This window comes from Megalobrama amblycephala, linkage group LG10, assembly GCF_018812025.1.
Source record: "Megalobrama amblycephala isolate DHTTF-2021 linkage group LG10, ASM1881202v1, whole genome shotgun sequence".
Taxonomy (NCBI): domain Eukaryota; kingdom Metazoa; phylum Chordata; class Actinopteri; order Cypriniformes; family Xenocyprididae; genus Megalobrama; species Megalobrama amblycephala.
In genome coordinates, this window is record NC_063053.1 from 5,627,640 (window position 1) to 5,645,414 (window position 17,775).

Here is a 17,775-nt window from a genome sequence, read left to right on the forward strand (position 1 = left end):
ATTTACTTATTTTATGGCTATTAATGACATATATTTCTCAGTTTTTATTATGTATATGTTAGTATTTTAGTTTTGCCATCTTTCCATGAATTGTATTAGTGATCATAAAGAAAGTACATCTTTTGTATTTGTTCAGAGGGGGTGTACTCATTTATGCTGTGATTGATCTCTGATTGTGTTCGCCTGAAAGAAGATAGTCATATACACCTAGGATGGCTTGAGGGTGAGTAAATCATGGGATAATTTTCATTTTTAGGTGAACTAATCCTTTAAAATGGGTGCTCGCCTGTGCATAATCAAATGCATCAAGGGAGACTGATGCAGAGGTAATTGACATTAGATTTTGCGTCTTTGCCTCAGACAGATGACTTCTCATGGCCGTTTTAATTTTGTTCTGGAGGTTGAACCCATGCTCTGCTGCCACACTGGAGAGTTACAATTTACAATAGATCACCCTCAGTTTAATCTGTCAAAATGACAGATGGCCTTTAGATTTTTCAGTGATGGCAAATATTCCAGTAATAACGCTAGGAAGATGGACGGAAAATATTCGGTTAAAGGATTAGTTCACTTCAGAATTAAAATTTGCAGATAATTTACAGTTTGATAAAAACATTCCAGGATTTTTTTCCATATAGTGGACTTCAACAGTTACCAATGGTTTGAAGGTCCAAATTGCCATTTCAGTGCAGCTTCAAAGGGCTCTACCTGATCCCAGACGAGGAATAAGGGTCTTGTGGTAAAAAATATATAGGGGTCTTAACGAAACGATCAGTCTTTTTCCCAAAAAAGACAGATCTTTTTTGACGTGATGTAGGCGGAATTTCCGACCCAGTGTCTACAAAGCGAACATGCAAAGACTAAGTCAAACGGCCTTTACAAAAAAAGGTCGGACAATTTTGAAGTTGGAGGAGAAAATGAGATGGAGTTTTTCGCCATACTGAGATACTTCTGCCTACGTCATGCATGACCTTTCCAATGTGATTACATAATGCATGGCACATCGCAGAGCTAGTGCAAGATGAGCATTTGTGGTTAAAAAGTATATACATTTTTATTTTCTTTAGAAAATGACAGATCGTTTAATCATTGTATTGATCGTTTGATCATAATAAAGGTCTAGATAAGACCCTTATTCCTCGGTTGAGATTGTGTAGAGTCCTTTGAAGCTGTGTTGAAACTGCAATTTGGACCTTCAAACCACTGGTAGCCTGTGAAGTCCACTATATGAAGAAAAATCCTGGAACATTTTCCATTTCTTTTTGACTGAACAAAGAAAGACATGAACATCTTTGGATGACCTGGGGGTGAGTAAATTTTAATTCTGAAATCAACTAATCCTTTAACGCAACCTCTGGTGTAAACTAACTTTAATTAAACATACGTGAAAGACGTCACCTCACATACCTTCTTCAGCCAGCTCCATAATGACATTATCAGCTCCTTTAGTGTAAACTACCACCTCTCCAGTGAGGGGATGGCGCACCACCACAGACATCCTCTTGCGGGCAGAATGAAATGGCAGTACGTGTAGCAGAGGGATGGACAGTGGCCCTGTGCCTGGAACAGCCACGAGGACTTGCTCTGGGGACCGGCCCAGCAGAGTACATCCATAAGCCTTTGCCGCTTGCACCAATGCTGCCTCATCCGGGCTCTCCGCCTCGTACAGCAACTCTTCTGCCTCATCCTCATCATCGCTCTCACTCTCATCAGCAGAGTTATCTTTGGCCTGCTGTTTGTCTTCCACGTCCTCACCCCACGCCCCACTGGACAATAATGCAGGAGTGACAGGGGTGGACGGAGTGCTTGAAGGGGTGCCAGAAGGTGTGGAAGGTGACTGTGGGGTCTTGATGGGTGTTTGCGGGTTGCTGTTAGGGAAGTAGGAAGCTGAACGACCCCGGCCGAAGAGTTTCTTGGTTAGGCTGGGAGGAGTGTCTGTGTTTTGATTAGGTGAATAGGGAAAGCGAGGCAGACTCAGCTTCTGAAACATGGCCTTCATCTCCTCTAGAGAGCGCAGGGGTGTGCGAACCACAGGCATCTGAACCTGATATTACATTAACAGATTCACAAACATGCACAGAAATGCACATATAAGAAGTATCTTTTTTGCAAGCCATAAGCAGACCCACACTGAATATCCATTTATATGAATTATGCTTTCAGCAATGAAAAATTAGTATAGCATTTAATTCAGTTTTGACAGTGGTTCACAATTGACTGGCCCACTGGGAAAAGCCCTTGACCTAAATCCATTGCTAAGGCCAGTCTTTTCCTGCAAGGTGATATCCATTGGATTGGAAGTGTGAAACATCCATTAAAACGGGCACAGATTAAGATCTGTCTTAGAAAATCATTGTTTACCCTGCTCTAATGCTTAAAACATACTTCATGTGAATTAAAGGGTTAGTTCACCCAAAAATGAAAATTCTGTCATTAATTACTCAGACCAAGACTTTATGGGTTTGAGACCAAGACAAGACCAAGACTTTGAGGGGTTCAGACCAAGATATGACCAAGACTTTTTGGGTTTGAGACCAAGATAAGACCAAGACTTTTTGGGTTTGAGACCAAGATAAGACCAAGACTTTGAGGGGTTCAGACCAAGATATGACCAAGACTTTGAGGGGTTCAGACCAAGACATGACCAAGACTTTTTGGGTTTGAGACCAAGATAAGACCAAGACTTTTTGGGTTCGAGACCAAGATAAGACCAAGACTTTGAGGGGTTCAGACCAAGATATGACCAAGACTTTTTGGGTTTGAGACCAAGATAAGACCAAGACTTTAAGGGGTTCAGACCAAGATATGACCAAGACTTTGAGGGGTTCAGACCAAGATATGACCAAGACTTTTTGGGTTTGAGACCAAGATAAGACCAAGACTTTTTGGGTTTGAGACCAAGATAAGACCAAGACTTTGAGGGGTTCAGACCAAGATATGACCAAGACTTTTTGGGTTTGAGACCAAGATAAAACCAAGATTTTTTGGGTTTGAGACCAAGATAAGACCAAGACTTTGAGGGGTTCAGACCAAGATAAGACCAAGACTTTTTGAGTTTGAGACCAAGATAAGACCAAGACTTTGAGGGGTTCAGACCAAGATAAGTCCAAGACTTTTTGGGTTTGAGACCAAGATATGACCAAGACTTTTTGGGTTTGAGACCAAGATAAGACCAAGACTTTTTGGGTTTGAGACCAAGATAAGACCAAGACTTTTTGGGTTTGAGTCCAAAATAAGACCAAGACTTTGAGACTAAGATAAGACTAGGGCTGCCCTCGACTAAAGATTTTTCTATTTGACCAATAGTCTTTCATTTAAGCCATTAGTCGACTAATCGCGCATTTATATTAAAAAGCCATAAATCATAATAATGAGCCTTTAATCTTATATATACATAGCCTAATCAGTGCTCAAATACACGCATAAAACTTGCCACAGCGCACCGGCAAACGTAACGATTATGAATGCGTCGTGAAAAAACAGCAAGGAGACTGCCAAACATTTCAATAATTTATTGATAATGTTTTCTGTGTTTTCGACTGCAGAGATTAAGTCAACAATGCTGTCTCATCTCTCATCTCCGCAGTAGTGGATGCGCCTATATGCAAGTTTCATATGGATTACATAATCTGAGAATATTTATTTTCCATAAGAATTGGCTCGTTTAAAAGTAGACATCCCAAGCTTTATATAGATATATTTCTTGTGTCTGTGAGGAAAGTAGCCTATATGATAGTTTCTGTTCAAGCTCTTACATGTTTCAAGTGATAAGGCATATTTGAGGTCGATGAATGATAGGCGAATGTTTGGATTTCCAGAAATCTCTCAGATTTCATTAAAAAAACCTTCATTTGTGTTTTGAAGATGAACGAAAGTCTTGCTGGTTTAGAATAACATGAGGGTGAGTAATTAATGACAGAAATGTAATTTTTGGGTGAACTTGCGTGATGCCGTCTGAATGTGTGTGATTGTAGCTTTAAGAGTGATGAATTTAAAGATGCCTTCCTGAAATGTTTTACCATTCAAACTCGCAGTTAAAGAACACAAGTCAATTAAACACCACTGCTAAAATATCAAAACAAAGTATTGTTTTATTAATGAAGTACTAACATAAAGATCTAAATCAATTTAAGGTGTATGAACTATAAAACTGTACACTCTAGTAATCAATATCATATGTTAGGTGAGGTGTATGATAGCATGAGTTTGAGACTATCAGTTAAATATCAGTAAAACTTGGATCATACCACATGTCTTGGCTGAGTGGGTGAGGAAACTACTACGGTGTTGCAGACAGTGAGGGCGAGAAAGAAGTCTAGGATGTGAGAGATTTCAGCAGTTTCTTGTCGGAGAGAGGAACGCTTGGGGGATGACAGTGAGCTCAGCTTCACCTGAAGCTGAGGGTCTGGAACAACAGCACATTCCTAGAGGAAAAAATGATATATGATTTATTTGTCAATGACAATAAATATTTGAAGCGCTCGTTACAGTGTGTTACTGTGAAATTAATAGATGACTAATACAGGGTGTAAAGAAATAAAGTAATAAAGACAAGGAAAAGTACACATGCACCGTAAATGCCAAAGATAAGTCTTTCCTTTTCTCACCATGGTGCTGCTGAAGGCTCCAGGTGTGTGTCTGCGAAGCGTGTCATGGACTGAGTGCGTGTCAGACTCTGCAGTGAGGGTATTAAGGGACACTGAACTCCGGTTGCAGCTGAGCGATTTACAGCTCAGTGACTTCCTGCTAGCTCGTGATCTCAGGGTGAGAGAGTGATCTGCATCGCCACAGCCCTGCGCCTCATACTGTTCCAGAGAAATCGCTGAAGAGTAATCAACAAACATGATCAAGACCAGAACGATAGCTATAAACACCCATTCGTACTTTGTGAAGTAGCAAAAAATAGTAAGTTTGATATTATAAAGACACTGTGATATTTTAAAGACAACTATATAATCGGTAAGATTTTTACTTTTTTTAAAAGAAGTCTCTTATGCTCACCAAGGCTGCATTTATTTGATTAAAAACACAGTAATATTGTGAAATATTATTACAATTTTAATTAACTGTTTTCTATTTAAATATATTTTAAATTGTAATTTATTCCTGCAATGCAAAGCTGAATTATTATTATCATCAATGTTGAAAACAGTTGTGTACATTTTTTTTCAGGATTCTTTGATGAATAGAAAGTTCAAAAGAACACAAATAGAAAACTTTTGTAACATTACACACTGTTCAAAGGTTTGGGGTAAGTAAGAATTTTTTGTATTTATTTTTTTTTTAAAGAAATGAATACTTTTATTTAGCAAGGATGCATTAAATTGATCAAAAGTTACATTAAATACATTTATAATGTTACAAAAAATAATATTAATCAATTTATGAATATCTTAAGTTAGCATGTTAAGTTTGACAGCCTTAAAAAAAAAAAAACAGAAAAAAAAAATCAGATCAAAAGTAAGCGGGTCAATCGATTTAAAACTTTAATTGAAAATGTTTGTTTTATCCTTATAAACGGCATCAATCAGGTGTATTTGAAGGCTGTTCTGAAGTAAACTGACCGTTCTCATGGTGAGGGTACTCGGTTCCTGCAACAGTGCAGCAGCGGAACAGCATGCGGTTCTCTGTGAGGGTTCCTGTCTTGTCGGAGAACAGGTACTGGATCTGTCCAAGATCTTCTGTGATGTTCAGTGCTCTGCACTGCACTCCTGTGTCCAGTACTGGGTTATACAGATCTAAATCATTCTGAATAAAATATACCTGTCCCAGCTTCACAATCTCTATCGACACATAGAGGGAGATGGGAATCAGCACCTACAACACGGAAAAAAAGAAACGAGGGCAGCAATGAGAGATATTCTAGGTGCATACTTCAGTAAGCATATAACCAAATCATACTTGTCTATTTAACTGAAAACCTGATTCATAAACCATGAAGGATGTGCCTGATATACAACAATATCTTCAACATTACTGTACATGTAAAAATTATGATTCTTCTTTTTTCTTTTAGACACCTTTTAAGAAGAAATGACAGAATTGGGAAATTATGCAAGCCAGACTCAAACCTGCAGCAAACTATCATGAAATTTGACATACGCAAATTTACTAATGATTTAGCGAAAACTTTACCATTAGATAATGGATGTGACATGCATGTGTTTGTGTAGATGTCAGATGCGTCCGCTCACTGTCACTCACCTGCAGAACAATGATCATGGTCCAAAACATGTAAAAGGCAGCGAGCGCAGGGTGCGTGTCATCAGGAATCATGAAGATAGTATTCTGTAGTCCATTCAACCAAACACCATGACCTATACATCAAAACCACATTTTTTATTAAACACACAAAAATAACACTAACCTTGTACTAGAGCTGCAAAATTAAAGTGTGTTTGTCATTGAATCATTCATTTAAGAGATTCATTCAAAAAACGCTGATTCATCCAAGTACTGAAACAAGTCTTTATAAGTGAGTCAATGAATCATTCATTCAAACCCATTTAAAGGGGGCCTATTATGCAAAATTCACTTTTATATGGTGTTTGAACTTTGAACATAAATGTGTCAGCAGTGTGTACACAACCACCCTATAAATTTAAAAATCCACCCACTCCTCTTTTTTTAATCCCCATAAATCATAAGCAGTGCCTCAATACAAGCCGTTTGCAGATTCTAGCTTTTGTTACATTACAAATGCTTAGGCCCCGCCCATGACTGCTGACGGACACTGCTCTGTTAGCATTAACCCCGCCCTGAGTGAGCTGTACACAGTCCGCCATCTTTATCTCCTGGCCAGAGCGTTTAACAGCAGCATTCAAGTAAGAAATGTATTCTTATTAAAGCTACTAAAGTCAGAATTGCATGATATAGTCAGAATTGCGTGTTACAAACTCGCAATTCTGACTTTATAACTCGCAATTGCGCATTTATGTTTTCCAATTCTGATGAATTGCGAGATAAAAAGTCGCAATTACCTTTTTTATTTTATGGCCAGCTTCCATAGCAATGTCACGTGAGCGTGACCGTAATAGAGATGATAATCAAAACCAAACAGACGTTTTGTTCATTTTTGGCAGAGTATCCGAGACACAAGCTGTAGGCTCCGCCCTCTTCTGAAACGCGGGGTGGGGGGCAGCAGCTCATTTGCGTTTAAAGATACATGCACGAAAACAGCATGTTTTTCCTTCAATTTAAAATGGGAATAATAAATGATCTGTGGGGTATTTTGAGCTGAAACTTCACAGACAGACACCTGAGACTTATATTACATCTTGTAAAAAGGGGCATAATAGGTTTAATTAGAATTTTTTAATTTAATATTTTTTTAAATAGACTGCTATAATTAACATTTTGCTGAATCTCTAATAAATTACATGTTTTTTTGTTTAGTTGTCTATTCAGAATCCCTATTTTAAACAAAAAATAAATAAATTGTGGATTTACAATTTATCCAGAATCGTGCTGCTTTACTTAGTACTTAAGTTTAAATGCTAGCACAGGTACATCAGTGCCCATTATACTGACCTACAGCAGCTACAAAGCACATGAGCAGCAGTAGAGCGACACTCCAGAGGACGTCCATGTTGAGTCTACGCTCCAGTTTACTTCTTTTGTAGCGTGGCCCACTGTTATTCTGCATCGCTTTTGTCTCATGACCTGCATATAAGCACACACACAAGATCTTTTATTGCTCAATCAAGCTCTTTATCTTTCTCTAATCTCATCATATCTTTTGATCCCTGGGCACAGAGATGTAAAAGTGACCTGCATAGACTACAATGCCAATCACAGTCTCCGTGTTCCTCACAGTGCAGCTCCTCAGGAGCAGGTTTTCACTGTGGAGTCCAATCCGCGCTTTACCAGGATGCTCCCTGTGTGTACATACAAACATAAAGAAATGTTATTCAAATGCCTTGTTTATCATTTACAGAAGCAGTTTACAGCATACTCACATGAAGCCTCTGAACCGTCTCAGGTCATTGTTGGGATTTTCACACTCAATGCAACTGCTGTAGTTTTCTGGAATAAATTCGGATCCCTAAAGGAAGATCACATTCACAAAGTTTTTTCACAATGTTTTTATGCCAAACAATTTAATAAAGTTTTCTTTTAAGAATTTCTACATTTCAGAGACTTTTTTCTTTATAATGATGGTTTCACCCTACTTTATGCCCCGACAAAAAATTTTTTTTTTTTAATTTTTTAATATTTTTAAAATATTTTAAATATGAGTGAAGAACAAAACACTAAACTTGTCTGAAGTATTTATCTCACAAAATTATTTGGCAAAAAAGGCAAGCTACAGCTACAGGTTTTAATTTACTATGCAAAAAAATGCATAGAAAAACAAAAAACTCACAGGAAAAAGCATACATTGACTACAACATAATTAGTTGGTTCTATCTTTTGCATGCGTTCATAATTTCTTTGTATTACAATCTAGCCAAAAATAATGCATGTTGGCACAATTTGGCATGTTTCATTGCGTTATCACAAACAAAACAATTGATTCCAAGCGCAAATACACAATATGCTTAAAAAATTATATTATTTTAATAAAACATTTGGATAAAGGGTGAAGATTTTCCTAGGCCGGACATCACTTTGAGCCACTACTGAACACTGTATATGAAATTCATTTTATTTCTTTTAAAAAGCTTAATATATTTTAATACAAAAAACAATGACCTTTATCCACCTTATTTTGAAAACGCAGAAGTAAGCTATTTTCTGTGAATGTGCGAGACTTTCGATTTATTAGCCACTATAGATAAATAACTAGAAGAATAACAAAATGCAGTAAACGGTGAAAACTATATGTGCTACAAACCAGCATGTTTATAATTATGACAATACATTAAAATAATACGCTACCAGTAAATACCAGTTTTTCTTAATATCAAGCAGCATAACAAGCTGTTTTGTTCAGCTAAAAATGACTGGAAGCAAATGACATGGGAAGATAGATACATTCAATTTACAAATTGCATTAAAAATAAGGTGGAAAAAAACAGCAAAACATATTTTACCTCATATATTTATGGAGGACAGAGAAAAATAATGGTGATGAAGATGACAATGACATGGATAGGCACATACCTGTTGTGGCAGGTCACGGACCACCTGCCTCTGTTTGAGGTTAGTTTCTCCATCCAGGTTGGCAGTCTCGATGTGACACACTCCGTTAGAATCAGACGAGTGCAGCAGCACCATGTCAGCAGGAATGATCTCATTACAGCAGAGACGGACCAGATCACCAACACACACCTCCGCCCAACGCCTTTCCACATACCGCTGATGCTTCCTTCAGTACAAACACACACTTTGAATGCTTTATTTGGATTCACTATTAATATTAGATAAACACAACAAAAAACAAAAATGAAAAAATGCACTTTTCTAGAATAATTGAAACCAAAGCAGGACTTCAATAATTGTTTTGCTTTTCAATACAGTCATTTTCAAACATTAAACAGTTTTGGTGTAATAATATCTTGAATATTAGGCGCAATATCAAAGTGATTAAATTATGAAGTTATTAAATTATACTTCGTTTATCTTCGGAACACAAATTAAGATATTTTTGATGAAATCTGAGTGCTTTCTATCCCTCCGTAGACAGATATGCAACTGAAACTTTGATGCTTCAAAAAGTTCATAAAGAGATCGTAAAACTCGATCGCTTCATGAACAGATTGAATTTAGGCTTTTACTCACATATAAACATTCATCAACGCACACATCAGTTGTGGTAAACGGAAGCTCAAGCATATTTGCTTGACTCATGCAAGAACCATTGAGGTTCATTGTTGTGTTACACAGCACGTTTGAGCTTTTGGACGAGGTTTGTTCTCGCGCATCAAGCAGTTTCAGTAGGGCTGTTCGAATTTTTGGAATTTTTGGAATCGATTCCAATTCCTGGTTCTGGAATCGATGGAGTCGAGGGTTAGGCCACTAATCTGTGGTCTCAATTAACATTGGAAGAAAAAGTGTAAAAAAAATAAAAAAAATAAAAATTATATTATATAAAGTAAAGTAACTATTATATATTAAAATGAAAAAAGACAAAGACCCTCACATCTGCATCTGTTATCGTATACCAAGCAGCACTCAAAACCTATCATTGTGGACAACAGTTTCACGATTTAAGCTAAATTGTGTAAACATTGAGTTTATAACTTATAGGACTATTTTTATAGACTTTAGACATGTAGAACAAATCCGCATTTGTGCATCAATGTAGGCCAATGCATTGTGTGATTTGGGTGCAAAATGTAGCATAATAGGGTCTAGTAAACTTGTCCAGGATGCAGGATCACAGAAGGAAACAATGACAACAAACACCATTAATTTAAGTGAATGAATGTTAATAATCAGCAATATGCATTCACATATGGCTTTATTTGAATGTTTCAGCGTGGCATATCATAAAACTAAGCTGTTAGAAATACGTTCTAGTGACGTCATTAAGCTATGACGCAAAAGAACCACTGAAATGTTTTTTTTTTAACTGGTTCATTGAAAAAAATGGAATCAGTTTGGAAATTAAATAGACTTCCAATCACTATTAGTCAGCGAGAAACAAATTAATGATTAACTCTGTTGAACTGAAAAGGGGTCTTAAAGAGGAGTCGATTCCCAACGCCTTGGAACTGAGGAATCGAGCTCAGTTTCGGCTGAGCTTCTGTTTATGTTCGCTGATCAAGGTTTACATGTGAATAAAAGCCTAAATTCAATCTGTTCATCACATAAAGTGATCAAGTCTTTTCAGAAAATGTAAACTAAGCCGCTCAATTCATATGGATTAGATTTACAATCTCTTTATGAACATTTTGAAGCATCAAAGCTCTCAGATTTCATCAAAAAATCTTCATTTTTGTTCTGAAGATGAACGCGTTGAACGACATGAGGGTGAGTAATTAATGACAGAATTTTTTATTATCTTTTAGTGAACTATCTTTTTCACTAATTGTTTTGCTTTTCTCAACACTCATTTTTGAACATGCAACAGTTTTGGTGTATAATATCTTGAATATTAGGCATACTATCAGAGAGACAAAATTATGAAAATCAGTCTACTTTAACAGTCGGACAGACAATTGTAACAATTTTTTTTTACATTTTATTAAAATTGTATCAAAATATAAGATGTGGGATATTTATTACTTTTTGCATGGTTATACAAAATATTGTTTATATATAGTATTTTACTGTAATGTAAAGTTAATAAACTTAAAAGGTATTATCCCACAATAAACCGCGGTCACGTATGATCCTGAAAGGGTTTATTATGCGATAATGACTGGCTGACTAAACATTACAGTACTTTGCTTATTTCATTCAAATGTTGAACTTATTTCATTATACAACATGAGCAAGAAAGACAATAAACTATTACAGTTATGTAGGAAATTAGTTTCCAGAAATAACAAATGCAAACATACAGTTTAGTGCTTATTAAACTGCAGAATACAGTCTTCCAGAAAACAATGTAAAATGTGTTTATTATCAGTCAAAACAGCCCTCTCAGTATTGATGGCCATGAAAACCAGTCTTGCTGGTGGTTTAACTGATTATCTGCAGAACAATTGTGAAACAAACCAACAACACAAGGTATTTTACATATACCTACAGCATGACAAAAATGTGCTGTATATGCATTTACAGTTATGCTTTGTTTCTGTGCACTGATGTGCCATATGACTTAAGCACAAAACACATGCAAATTATAACTGCTTTATTCCTTCTACACTAAACACTCCAGCCTCAGTGCCATAGTAATCAAGTAAAGGCTGCGCTTCATTGTTACCCACGGCAACAGCTCCACAACAGGAAAACTAATATGACCCCCTGCGGCAAGACGATCACATGGGAGCCTTTTTAAACAAAGCAGCATTAACAGCTTAGCTAGAACCAAATGTCAGATAACACAATGCTATGGTACAATATTTATCAGGACATTAGCCTAAGAAGGCAATATATAAACACTAAACAGTGTAAAGTCCACTGTGTACAGGAGCAACATGACTGTACATAGTATATATAGTATTAACACTTAATTAAAATACAATCTGAAATCAAAGGTATTTCTAAACTTTTGCCTGTTCTATTTTGTTCTTGTTAAGGTCATATTGTGATTTTGAGTATTTATAAACTCTTTATTCATGGAAAGCGTAGAATATGAATCAAAGGTGAAAACCTCTAATCAAGAGATATTCGCTTAATTTTAAAAGACAAACATAGTTCAATAAAAACTATACTTCAAGCTAACCATTAACTGAGAGCTGCACTAATGCACTAATAAAAAAAATGACATACATGGGTTACAACACAGGTTGGAAACTGACATGTAATGTAGCCTGAGAAATCGCAACTGCGATTTAGTGGTTTTAGAAATACAAATTGGAAGAAACCTTGTAGCTGTGGTACATTAACATGCAAATCCAAATGGCTGTATTTGGAGAACCCAAAGTTTGTTTCATTTGACACATCCAATTAAGGTTTTAAGCCACACCTCTGAACTATTTGAGGAACAAGCCAGTGTTGGGATGAAGAAACTGTCCCGGGGGGAATGCATATATATTATATATATATATATATATTAGGGCTGTCAAAATAACGCGTTAAAAAAAATAACGCAGATTAATCCATTCCGTATTGACCTGGAGCCGTTCTAGCCACCATTCGATTGTAAAATGAAGGAGGGAGACGACTGCTGCGCTGACGGACAGAACGAGCAGAGCTCCTCCTTTGTGCGCGCGAGCTCTCTTCTTCTTCAAAGTAGGCTAAGCACCGTCTTTGCACTCTCTCTACCTCACACATAATAATCTAAATCAACTGACACAATGCTAAAAGTTTGTTAGACCGAATCCATGTTTCACGAGGCGCATTCGGAGAATGTTTTTCCTGAATAACAGTTAGTGCTCAAAAAACGTCACCTCATCTTCTCTGACAGGCGCCCTGCACGTGCAGCTGACATAAACCACACTTTCAGTAAACAAAAAGAAAATCCTATGCAGTGGTGAAGTGTTTTCTGTGTTGACAAATCTTTTGCGATGTCCTAATAACAGTCGCGATTCGCACGCAACGCGTCAACGTCCGCTAATGTCCAATTCGCAACCTATTGACTCATTTGAACAGATTCATTTTAATGAATCATGACAACAACTAATCTGTCCACACGGTCTATAATGAATCATTTACTCGAACAACTCTGAAATGAGAACATAAATGTGCTTACCCCATTTAGCAAGAGTGGTAAGTAAAATTAGCCTTAATAATCCACAATATTTTCAGGTTATTTAAATGACAATGTGTAGTAAATTAGGCCTACCTATAAAATCAGTTAGTTTAGACTGGAGTGAGGTGAAACCAGAACAAAGCAAGTTGTTGTTAGCTAGGTGCATTCAATTGTATATGGTAGAAAATTATATTATTAGTTAATATAACTTCTAAATGCTACTTTTTAATACTTTTCAGGTTTAGCAAAAAAGAATCTTCTCTTACAAAGCTATAAAATCACTTTTTTTCTTTCTTTTTTTTTTTGCAAAGAGGGCAAGAAAGAATTACAGTGAGAGTGACGGGTACTTTATTGTCAGTATAGGGTAGGGCACTTTTTACTGTTTGTGTGGATGACAATGTCTGTCACCACCAAAGACCATTTTTGACCCAGGAAAAACCCTACATTGATTCATTTGAATTGAAATATTTAATACTTTCACAGCAAAAATTATGTATGCGATTAATTTAGATTAATTAATCACAGAGTATGTAATTAATTAGATTAAAATTTTTAATCGATTGACAGCCCTAATATATATATATACATATATATCCCCGGCGGGGATAAAAAAAATATCCTTCCCGGGTGATGCTACTCCAAAAACCACTAACAGAGCATATAAAATACCAAAAATAAAAATCTTTTTTTAAAACATCACCAAGTAAACCGCTGCGTTTATATAGAACTGTCTCTTTACGACCACAACAAACGGGACACTTTTCAGATGAGCATTCCGACTTCGCCTCAGCGCCAGGCGCAAGTCAAACAAGCACGGAAAAGGTAACGTTAGGTGACGACGAGGGAGCTTCAGTTGAACAACAGTGAACTGCGGTCAGATGAGATGTTGTCAGGCTATGTCGATAAAACTCAGAAAAAATTACATGACTGTCCAATCAGCCGTGATACTGTGCTCGTGGCACGCACTCAAGAATTGCATGCGCAAATGCGCCGGCGTGCGCTGCATAATTACTTCATTATAGCTTAAATAAAGCGCAAAAGAAACTACGAACAATGACTGTCGTTGTTCTGTTGTAAGTTAACTTAGTTAAGTCATGAAATTACCAAACATGCGATTAAAGCTGCCTAAAAACTATGCATGCATTTATTTGTTGACATTGTTATCCAATTTGTAGGCCTTAAAAAGTCTTAAAACTGCACATATATGTACACCCGGGAAATCTAAATTTTCGGGGGAGCATGCCCCCGTACCCCCCTAGCAAACAACATTTTCTGACCTCAGTAATTATGAAACCCTGCGTATGGCACAGCTTATTCTATCTAATGAAATATGAGGTAAATGTGCATTTCTCCAAATGTGCGCACTTTTGGACTTAAAGTTTGTATGTGTATGCACTGTGATCAAAAATAAATGGGGCCAAACGCGATTGAATGTAAAGGTTTGTGTCTTGTTATTCTATTAATAGCTACCGATTGATTTTGCATTTCTATCAGAAATTAAGAATTATTAGTGTCATTGTAGATAGTGGTGCAAATATCTAAGCTATCTAATACTTCAAATCTCAAGGTTAAATCAAAAGATTTTTTTTTTTTTTTTGTAAAAATGTTTCTGTAACAGCTGCCAAAAATAGTATATAGCTCCACTGTGGTTTTTAACAAATTTCAAAAAAAAAAAAAAAAAAAAAAAAAAAAAACTTTTCAAAACATCCCCCCCTCAGGTTTTTTCACAAATCGCACCCTATAAATACACACTGAATACATATATGCAATATGCCATGAATCAATGATAGCAGATATCAGCCACCAAACCAAACAGGTTAAAGTACAATCTGACGTACTTTACAGCTATAGATTGTGTGTATTATATGTATACTTTCAATTCTGATGTTCAGAATGTTTCATGTTTTTACCTGTCATAGACATCACATAAGCAGTTATTGACCTTTTGGTCAGACTTCCTCCGCCGTTGGTCCTCCCAAAGGTCTTTAACGGCAGTTATGGACATCACGAAGACAATAGGAATGATAGAGATCTCTGGCTGGAACGCGTTTACAATAGGCACAAAGTTCAATGCACCCAAGAAGACGAAGTATACATTGGCAAAACGATGAAGTTGCTCGAAAAGATTCTTGGGGATGAAGGACAGGAAGGTGTACTTGGTCGTCCGGACCTTATTCCTGCAGTACGACTGCTGTAATTCCTTTACCTCTTCATCTTCAGTCCAACTTGGCATGACAAGCCTTCTGTTTTTGGCCATATCTTTCGCCGTGCCACCTTGATCCATGTCCAACTGCTGAATCATGGCAGCCGGACTCCTCTGCTCCTGGAAGACAGTCTGTAAGAACGGTCCAGCCAATTCAGGCAGTTTCTCTATCCGCAGCATGTCCAACAGGTCTTACCATCACTAGTCAAATTCATGTGTATGATTCTGTTGACACCTGAGAAGTGTTATGCTCTTTTGTCTCAACAGTTGTGTGAGTGGCTCAGAAACCTGCAATGATCTATAACGTATAGACCGGGCCGCTCCTTATCCAGGAAACACTCCCAGGCATCATAAACAAAGTAGACGTAGAGCTTTTTATGACTCGGAGGCTGACAAAACCGAAGGCTGGTAAATAAGCGACAAGTTTGCTGTGTGATGTTTATCTCAGACAGAGAACACAAGCTATACTATCTATCATCATGAGCCTTGGACTTTTGAAGCCCAGATGGTTGAGTACTTGAGTACTGCATACAATTACAACCATTACTTTATCAATGCTATTTTGATAGATATGTGAGATATGATATATTTTTAGTATTTTATAGTGGCCATAGTCAAACATAGAGAGAAGGAAAGCATGCTGTCCTGTGTCAGATGACTTGAGCACTGGCTCAGGGAGTGGGAGGGGCTTATCTGTGACATGACAGTCTTTCACAACTACATTTGAAGTTTCACATCAAGATACTAGAGCTCATATCTCTTCAAGGAAATACTGAAGCATTGTTTTGGAAAAAGATCAATTATCAGATAATTTCTTTACATAGAAGACTGTAGATGAAGGATAAGGAACATAAGAGAATCATTAATTCTAACGGCTAAAGTCCTTCAGAGCTAAAAGGAAGTTTTGCACATTATGGGAATTATGCAATTATTTCTTGGAAATCAGCCCCTCATCTCAGAAGCACAGTGTTTGAATAGTGAATCTGTGTCAACAGTTAAAGGATTAGTCCACTTTTAAATAAACTTTTCCTGATGATTTACTCCCATGTCATCCAAGATGTCTATGTCTTTCTTTCTTCAGTGGAAAAGAAATTAAAGTTTTTGATGAAAACATTCCAGGATTATTCTACTTATAGTGGACTTCAATGGGCACCAAACAGTTGACGGTCAAAATTAGTTTCACTGCAGCTTCAAATTGTTCAACACGATCCCAGACGAGAAATAAGGGTATTATCTAGTGAAACCATCGCTCATTTTCTGAAAAAAAATGAAAATTATATTACCGCTAAATCGCCATCACCTGCTTTCAAATGGAGCGCCATTTAATAGACAGAGCCGTAGATCACTGACAAGCTACGCAATATCGCGTTCATATCGCAAATGAATCGCCTTCGATAATGAACGCGATATTGCGTAGCTTGTCGGTGATCTACGGCTCTGTCTATTAAATGCCGCTCCATTTGAAAGCAGGTGATGGCGATTTAGCGGTAATCAGGGAACCGGCTTTACTGACGAAATGCGCGTGACAATCGCATGCGATATATCGCCCAGCCCTAGTGCGAATCCAATGTTAGCTTCACTTCCTGTCTCCTGAGATACCTTCATCTGATCGAATTTTGAAGGCAGCATAGATGTATGCGTTCCTTTCGTGACAGTTGAGCAAGTAAATGAAAAATGTCGTCTGAAAGTTGCGGTTTCTGGTCAGTTTGTGTGTAAATGGACATTCCACTTGTGATGTCATTTCTAGCAAGAAATTACTTTTGCAGTAATTCAATATTTGTTTAGTTCCCACCAAAGCTCGCGCTATTTTGCTGTAGATCATTAAACCGTTATGCTGCCTCAGAAGTCTGTCCGAAATCAGTTTCGTGTGGTACCTTCATGCACAAACGTAAAGCTCTTCCAGTTTCCCTTTTTGAATGATGAATACAGACTACTGCCACCTGCTGGTATGGAGAGTTATTCCTCTCATGCAGGCGCAGAACGTACATGCTAGTTGGCTGCCGGCTGTAGACTTTGTGGTGTGTTCAAATTCGGCACTGTGAGCAGATACCCCAATTGGTTTTAGTCACCACTAAGTTCCTTTGTGTGTCTTTAAGCAGTTAAGCTAAACTCAGTAACAGTTCAATTGATTTCTATCATGGGGATTCTTCTGAAGGATATGCAGAGAGACCAAGGATACCCCAGAGCAGGAACAATTCTGAAGATTTTCTACACTTTTTACTCTTGCAAGCTTTCTGCTTTGTCTTGTATCATCTAACCGTCACTTGGTGGGTCAGGTTTCTAAAAACTGGCTAGACTGCATTGATGTGTACATATGAGTGGTCAA

The 17,775-nt window shown here is 37.2% G+C and overlaps 1 protein-coding gene and 1 long non-coding RNA gene across 6 annotated transcripts in view; one reads left to right on the forward strand and one right to left on the reverse strand.

Moving 5' to 3' along the window:
• Positions 1-17,775, reverse strand: part of atp10d (ATPase phospholipid transporting 10D) — a 36,516-nt gene that overhangs the window by 14,117 nt on the left and 4,624 nt on the right. For 2 of the 3 annotated variants that reach the window (XM_048204128.1, XM_048204129.1), the window contains 9 exons: positions 9,106-9,310; positions 7,959-8,044; positions 7,771-7,877; positions 7,531-7,662; positions 6,205-6,317; positions 5,565-5,817; positions 4,608-4,822; positions 4,248-4,424; positions 1,408-2,044 (listed from right to left, as the gene is read on the reverse strand). In XM_048204128.1, the coding sequence (XP_048060085.1) occupies positions 1,408-2,044; positions 4,248-4,424; positions 4,608-4,822; positions 5,565-5,817; positions 6,205-6,317; positions 7,531-7,662; positions 7,771-7,877; positions 7,959-8,044; positions 9,106-9,310 (1,925 nt within the window). Of the gene's footprint in view, positions 1-1,407; positions 2,045-4,247; positions 4,425-4,607; positions 4,823-5,564; positions 5,818-6,204; positions 6,318-7,530; positions 7,663-7,770; positions 7,878-7,958; positions 8,045-9,105; positions 9,311-15,156; positions 15,977-17,775 lie in introns of those variants that run through there. The other variant, XM_048204130.1, reaches the window with a different exon arrangement.
• Positions 4,776-6,518, forward strand: LOC125276558. 3 transcript variants are annotated; one of them, XR_007186694.1, is made up of 5 exons: positions 4,776-4,905; positions 5,173-5,251; positions 5,532-5,658; positions 5,773-5,878; positions 6,017-6,518. It is a non-coding gene; the product is annotated as an uncharacterized LOC125276558 (long non-coding RNA). The 3 variants fall into 3 exon arrangements; XR_007186692.1 differs by having other exon boundaries at positions 5,773-5,866; XR_007186693.1 differs by having other exon boundaries at positions 4,819-4,959; positions 5,773-5,866.